The 7901-nt window shown below is 45.0% G+C and overlaps 1 protein-coding gene across 1 annotated transcript in view; it reads right to left on the bottom strand.

Annotated features, from left to right (window-relative positions):
* Positions 1–610: 610 nt before the first annotated feature.
* Positions 611–7901, bottom strand: part of XYLT1 (xylosyltransferase 1) — a 177770-nt gene continuing 170479 nt past the window's right edge. Inside the window, exon 11 of the mRNA XM_066197743.1 lies at positions 611–5468. Within this exon, the coding sequence (XP_066053840.1) occupies positions 5146–5468 (323 nt within the window). The 3' untranslated portion in view covers positions 611–5145. The remainder of the gene's footprint in view (positions 5469–7901) is intronic.

Genomic DNA, 7901 nt, shown 5'->3' with positions numbered 1-7901 from the left:
TCACCCTAATTCCCATTTCTTTGGCTCCTCTGTGCCTGGCTGCAGCAGCAGCTGCCCTCAGGGCTCAGCAGCAGGTATTCCTGCTCTCAGGAACTCCTCCTGGGCCTCTGGAAGGGCAGTGCTCTCCTCTCTAACACTTCATCTCTCCCTAGCCTCTCTATCGGCATCATCCCTGGAGCTGCCTTGGCGGAAGCCTGAGGGTTTGGTTTGGAAAGGCTTTTTTACACGGTGTTTTCAATTGTCAATTTAATTTGGGCTTGAGTCCTACTAATCCTTAAGACTACACTGGAGGTCTTGAATGGTAGAAATAAAGACACATATGGATCATGACCTTTTCACAAATGGACTGAAGCAAAGGCCAGTGAGAAAGGTCGTCAACCATGTCCCACCAGGTCTGTTTAATTCTGTTACTGGAAATATCAAATAACCAAGTCTCCTCTTACATATATCAGATTCCCATGCCTGAAAATCAGGACAAGATAACTGCTGGCTCTCACCAACTCCTTCCTGTGTGCAAGTACTGAACTGACTGAAGGCTGCTCCAAAAAGCAAACTTTCCTCATCTGCAGCTGGGTTTCTGAAGAAGCCTAGGGGGTTTAGCTCACTCAAGTATAAAACTTCCTGCTCTATGGAAAGTGCTGGAGTTGGCCAAGGTTTCATGTGGCCAAGTCCTGAAGCTTTGGGAGATGGGAAGACAACAAGGAGGGCGTGCTAGCCAGCGGCAAGCTGGCAATTCTCTGATGGCTGTGATGAAAGAGAACTAGAGAAATCAACAGAAAGCTGGTCCTCATTGCTGGGCCACAAGAAACATCTGGATCTTGTTTATCTGGGAAGTCAAAGCTGAGATCTCAAGGCATCCGTGGCTTTCAGCCTTGCTGTGCAGAAGGAGCCCAGTTTGTTCTAAGGTTTGTTGCAAGACAATTCTGTCAAACTCTTGCAAAGTTTCAGCATCTCCTTTACCCTTTCTCTCTCCCTGTGGTCAGGTTTACACTATCCCTGTTCTGATTCACTGACTTCACTGCTGTGCTCTCTCGAATTGTGGCTAAGAATGATGGAGGCTTCATTAGGATGGCAATTAGTGCTGCAGGAGATGGAGGGAAAGTAAATGCACGTTAGTTGGTACTTTTGAAGGTGCTGCAGGATCACTGTTAATACACCATTAAACAACTGTACAGGCATTGTGCACTGAAGCCGGTACCCAGGAAAGTCAATTTGTAACACACCAATGCACATTCCTGTATCTCTAGGCTTAGCAATAATGAAGGCTTAACAACAGAGATACAGAGGGACTTTCTTGTATAACACTTGCTATCATGAAGGAATGGTTAAAATTCTCTGCTTGCCGAGAGCTCAAAAAATGAAGACATCATTTCAATTCTAAAAAAATAAAACCTCCTGAATATCAGAAAATGAAAATGCAAATATTACTACTCAATGTCCAAATGTCATCAAAGAAAGAATTGGACAAATCTGAAAATAAACTGTCATTTGAGCTATTTCATTTAGCCTTGGGGTTTAACATTACCATATAAACAAGTTTGCATAATGCCGAGATTGACTTTGGACATAATTCATTAAATCACGTATGTAGATGTTCTGCATTTTGCCACATTCCCTTTCTGTGTAATACAGATTGATCACAGGAGTGTTACATGGCTGTCATGCAGAATGGGCAGGGAATTTAAACAAGCAAAGCATTACACACAGAGGATAATTGTGTGCATATGGAAATATAAACCCCACCCACTGAAAGGAATTTTGATCAAACCAGGCTTTCAGCTGGGATCCTGCTCAGCAAGGGCTGGCCAGTGTGACTGGAAAAGGACACCTGCACATTCAGATGAAGATGCATAACTCTTGGGTTTTGTACCAACTGTGGGTCCCTGCTCCGAATTCTCCTCTTCACCAAACGTAAGATCTGTGAAGTTATTCTCTTCTGACCATTGACAGTGTTCATCACAGGCTTCCAGTGCTGCCACTTCAAACCAGAGAAGCCACTAGGCAGGACTAAGTTGGGCAGAGTCTGGCTTTACATGTTTTTTATTCACAACTACTGGACTTTGTAACTCAGACACAGAGTCTCATATTTATCTTTTTGGATCCATGTCTGCATAACAGCTATCGTGGAGGTGGCTGTTTAGGTCCAAAACTTGAGATTACCCCCAGAAGATGTTCCAAACAAGGCAGCTTATCCTTTGATGACTTCATGCAGACAGCATTCACCCCTAGCAAACTGTCACACCTTTTATTTACGCTGGACTTGACTCTGAAGTCCTCACTCAGCACTAGCACTCTGGAAGTTTTGCCTAAGAAAGGACTGCAGGATAAACCTCTTCAGCTCTGCATCCTATATTTCAACAGCAGCACTGGCATTGTCAGCTTGCTTACAAAACTTCACTGTTTAAATGCTTCTTGCCTTTCAGAAAATAATCTCATACAAATTTTCTTTGAGATATTTTAAACCCAGCATATAATGCAAATGGATATATCAGCAACCATCTGTTTTCTTTCCCTTTTTTGTACTAAAACAAAATAATTTGCACCTTATATTTTAAACGATAAAAGTGGCAGCTTTTTTCCCTAACCGCAGAAGACGTGATTGTTGTCACCTTCTGCTTGGTCTAGTTAATGCAAACTTACCAAAAAAGCACTTAAAAACATTCCTGCTTAAGAATAAAAACAAGTATCAGATTTAAAAACTAAGTTATCTGCATGCGTGTGCGTGGGTGCACCCCTACACATGTGCTTCTGTGCAAGACAGACTGAAGATTTTGTGACTACCTCAGGAGTCTTACTGAGAACAAGCACTGCCTGGGCTTGTTAATGAATTTTGTTGTGTGCCCTAAATATGACCTTCTTCATTTAATCTGCAGGGCTTGGACCGTGCAGTCGTCATTGCATCAGTGTGACTAAAGCCCTGGATTTCACAGTGAGGATTGGAGGGCCCCAGAAAATACGAACTTCACAAAGGAATGTTACATTAAAAACAAGCACTGTTAAAAACCCCCACCGAGTCAGTAATAACACTGTGATTCTTTACATGAACCTGTTGGCAACCCTGGTTTCACACACGCTTGCCTCTAGAGCTGGTTGAAAAGCTGGAACTTTATCTTGACTGGAATATTCCAATCAGCTCTCATTGCTACAAACTTTCCTAAAGCTACCGCTCGCGACTGACAAAATCAAGACAAAAAAAGAAAGGGAGGTGCGAGGGGAGGAAGGCCTTTTCTTAATAAAGGCAGCTTCAGTTAGTAAAATAACATAATCTTCAAGCTGCAAAAGCAGCACCTACTAATTAGTCATTGACTAAAACATAAATAATAAATACCTAAATTGTTCCTTCTATGCATCCATTTTTGTGCCAGATAAACACTTCAATGCTCTGCCTTAATGCCAGCACAGCTGACACCACAATTTCAAGTCCAAAGCAAACTGTAGTAGCTTTAAACCAATACGACAGAGATACTACAAGCCACGGGGATCTGTGTGTTACAGTCCTACTGCAAGTGTTGTTTAAAAGAGAATTCAACCTTCCTGTGAAGCGTGATTACGGAATGATCTAAGGGTCTGTCTCCCTCCTGATGTGGACACTTAACTCTCAGCAGAAAGTTCTCCATGCACACAGAAGGGTGAACAGATACCTTCCTTTAATGCAGCAACAGGACTTCTTTCCTAATTAACCCAATGGCTTTTAATGGTCTTTTTTGCTAACGAGAGATTTACACAGCAGCAACAACAACAAAGTGCATGTCTTTGCTAATGTAAAATACGTTAGTTGGCGATGAATTTGTATATAAAACCTGTATTTTAAAAATTTCTTGGAATGTAAATTAGTTTTTCCCCACTGTAGAAAACGCAGGTTGAAATGATGCAAAACATGCCAATTTAGAACAGGCTGCAGCCTGCTAGGAATTCTGAAGACAGGCAAGGGTAGATTGTTGACAGAATAAAGTAAAAGCACAGAGAAACATGGCACTGTTCTCCTTCCCCTGGCTTTGGGCAACGATCCACATCCTGCACAGCCTTCCAGATGCCCTGGCAAAGCCTGGAAGGATCCTTCTTTGGGAAGAGATGGAGATCTGAGACCAAGGGAGGGAATTAGTGTTAAGACCTACTAGCCACTAGTCAAATTAGGGAAGAGACCTGTTGTTGCAGATTTAGGTCCCAATTTTACTCTTTTACTGGTTTACAGCTCCACTGCCTGAGAAAAAACTCAGCTCAGCTCATGAGCAAAGAGTGTGAGCAGACACATCACAACCCACCCCAGCCTACACATACACACCTGCTCTACTGGCAGCCTGTGAAAATACTCAGGTACTGGTGGCTTCCAAAAATACCTGCAGATTTGAAAGGGCTGAAATTCAAAAAACTTCTTTGTTCTTTAATAAATACTCTTAGTACACTGACCCTGAACCCGACTGCATGAGACATAAAAGACTACTATAGCAAAACACTGGTTTCATTTAGAGTTTATCATGAAATTAGTCTGGAAAAAACTCCGAAAGTAATCTGAAAGTTTCTGCTTTTGCTCGTTTTCTCTAACTGGGATAACAGACATCAGCTGTGTCCAGAATTACTTTGTGTTATTAAAAACCAGAGTGAGGCTGTACCATAATTACTTCACATTCTCTGAGGTAACGTGGCCATACAGGCTCCAGCCTGCAGGAACCAACCTCCCCAGGAAGAGTGAGTCGAAGGGAATTTTGCTGTGACCTATTCATTGTAGCAAAATAACGAAAGCCTACGAAGCAGCAGAGGTACGGACAAATTTATTTCAAAAGAAAACCCTTTAGCAGCTGCTCCTTCACTGCCCTCTCCATGGCTCAGTGCTACTGTTTCCAAGCCCACAGGACGGTGGCTGCAGTGGCCCCTGGAATGGCCGGGTACCCACGGGACAGCACAGGCTCTGGGATGAGCCAAGCTGCTCCCAACAGAGCTGATGGAGGGGGCAGTGCCAAAGGCCTTGTCAGAACATCAGAAATTTTTTTTTTTTTTTTTTTTTAAATGAATTCTATTGCAAAAAGCAATTAAAAAAAAAAATAATCTAACTTTCCCTTAGGTTTCTGAAACCTGGTGTGAGATTCACAGAGAAGCAAGGTTCAATTCCCTTCTAAAAACCTGTGCCGGGGCAGAGCGTACCGGATGCTACCTCAGGCGGCCGTCGGGTTTGACGGGGCCCAGCTCGGACTTGGGGTCGGGGCTGAGGGAGCTCCAGGCTGTCTGGGCACAGCCCTGCAGCACGGGGCAGGCCGTGGCACCCACGCTGCAGACGTCCACGGCCGACCAGACGCTGCTGACCAGAGAGTCCACCCAGGCGTCCAGGCGGGCGCCCACGAGCCCCGCGTTGCGCTTGGCCTGGTCGGCGCGGGCGGCGCTGACGGGGATGTTCAGCACGGGGTTCAGGCCCTGGAAGCTCTGCTCCATGTAGGCGTTCTTTGGAGGCCCGCTGTGAAGCTTGATGGCTTCCTCTGGAAAAGCAGAAGTAAACCCCAGAGTCAGTGCATTGAACAAACGTCACGAAGGGTTTAAGGGTACGGTAAACAAAAAGACCAAGGTTTAGGGGTGAGCTGTGGCCCATTTCCCACACATTGCATCCACACTGGGTTATGCTCAGCTTTGGCACTTCTCGTGCTCAGCGCTACAGATTCTGCTCACTGTTGATTCTCATCCTGCAAGTGCTGCCTTAGCAGGCAAAGCTCTGACCCTGAAAATAAGAGTTACCCTTATTATCAACATGCACAACCAGCATCTCCAGAGCTGCAGGACATCCAGGACTGGCTGCATCTCGAAATGAGGCAACAGTTCAAGGACACCTGGCGTGAGAAGTCTGCCAACCCCTGTCAGACATCCAAGTGCTATCACTGATTTGTCTAGGAGAAAGAGCCAAGATCTCAGCCTGTTTTATTGCGGGGATTTTTTTTTCTCTCTAAACAGATGAACCTTGCCCTGCTGTGAAAAAGTCACGGCATTTGTTAGCTCTATCTGCCTGCAAAACCATTCGTGGCACTAAAAAGGACAACACCATGGTCTTGGACAAACCAGACCACAATGAAACACTTGCAGCCCCAGCATAATTCCTGGAAGTGCTCCAGTCTCACTGGCGAAGTATTCTCTCATGATAGTTATATTTTCAAGCTCTTGTGCTGAACAGTAGATCACAACCATTCCCTAATGGCACTCTGCGTTGTAGTTGCTTTCTTTAACTTTCTATCTCAGCAAAATACAGTACAATACCCCAAATTTGCAATATTGCAGCAAAAATCAGTCTCAGGCTGTGACAATCCTTTCAGAGACCTAAACTGGACACTGTGGGTCAGGCCGCCCCTGTCAAAGGTTGGCTGATTCCTGAGAGTCGGAGTGCACTGAGCTGCTGCTTATAAAATCAGGATGGGACCCTCCGAAAATGTTCAGCGAGTGTCTGTTGGGAGCAAATTTCCAACCATCTCTTTCCGCTCTCAGCTGCCTTCCCCAGCATCCTCACTCTGGCAGCACAGAGGATATGTTTAGCTCTGCCAACAGACACACTGTCTAGAAGAGAAAATGGGCCCATTCAGGCTGCTCCAGGCGAGGAAAGCCACCGCGCTCCGCGAGCGTCAGAGGCCAGGAATTACATATTCACGGCTACAATTCCTTCCACATGGCCCTGCTGCTCGCGCTGCAGCCTGACACTGAGCCCTTTCTTCCATGCAGGGGACAGTATCTCAGGTGCTGGAAATAAATCCGTGTTTCTATTTAGAGGGGGGAAAGGGACGTTTAATTGGAGCTTTGCTGTTACATTTGCAAAGTCTTTAATGTCAAATACTGTGCAAGTCCGTTATTCAAATCCCCAATTAAATTGGTCCAGCACGTGCCTGTCACCATTAAACATCATTTAACTGTTCCTGCTTTTATCTAAACCTCTCTTTTTATTTTAAATGGTAGCTACCCACAATAACCTGCAGCTAAAATGAGTTCAATCTGTGCACATGTGTCAGGAATGTGCTCTGCCAGAGCACTGCATTTTAAGAGACAGAACAAATACACATGATTAAATTTCCTCCTTTGGAAGCAATTAAATATGGAAGACTGTTTGTCAACATATTAATTAAATAGAAACATTCTGAGTAAAAAATTCCCAAATAAATAAGAGTTGGCATTACTAGCAGGATCATCTGATTGAAACAGGCAATTCAGTGAGCTTGTTGAATCAAAGCCTGTTGTGCATGTGTTTGGTGCATGGAACAAGAGAGATCTTTATTCAGACGAGAAACAGGATGAAATGGAACTTGCTGTTCTCTCTGGCTCAGCCTCTTACATGCCCCAGGCCTCAGGACCTGGTGGATTATCAGGACTGGAAAGGATGAAACCTGCAGAAACTGCAGGGGCAAAGCAGCAGAGACTGTGTTCAGGGCTACCACTGCCCACAGTGAATGAAAGGTGCTGCTCCAGTCAAGACCCACGGAGAACCCTGACCTGGTACTGGTGGGGACTGCCTGCCCCACAGCAGAACAGCACCCCAAGTCAGATGTCAGCACGTCCTAGAAAGGAAAAGCCGGGTAACAGCAACCTGAGTGCAGAGTCCCATGTACTCATCAACAGGAAATGCTGGGGACTAAGCCCAGAACCCTCTCCTGGAGCCTCCAAGCTTTCGTTAAACAGTTCATAGCAGAAAGCAGAGAGGATGCTGCTCATCTGAGCAATGGCAGATGGGCTGTTCCTCTTTGCAGTAAAGGAAAAATGACAGAGAGTCATGACTCCATAATTTACTGAGCTGGTACAAAAGAGAGACAGTGAGGCTCCCAAGCCCTGATATGCTGTAAAAAAAGGAGGCTGGAGCGCCTGGGTGTGCTCTTGAAGCACTGACACTTCTGCTGTCAAGTGTCAAGAGGAAGAGCTCGTGAAAAAATAATGAAGAATGTAAG

This window comes from Chamaea fasciata, unplaced genomic scaffold (genome assembly GCF_029207755.1).
Source record: "Chamaea fasciata isolate MVZ Bird 193981 ecotype frontalis unplaced genomic scaffold, bChaFas1.0.hap1 SCAF_16, whole genome shotgun sequence".
In the NCBI taxonomy this organism is placed as follows: domain Eukaryota; kingdom Metazoa; phylum Chordata; class Aves; order Passeriformes; family Sylviidae; genus Chamaea; species Chamaea fasciata.
Note: the sequence above shows the minus strand (reverse complement) of the source record. Positions and strands in the feature narration are given on the sequence as shown.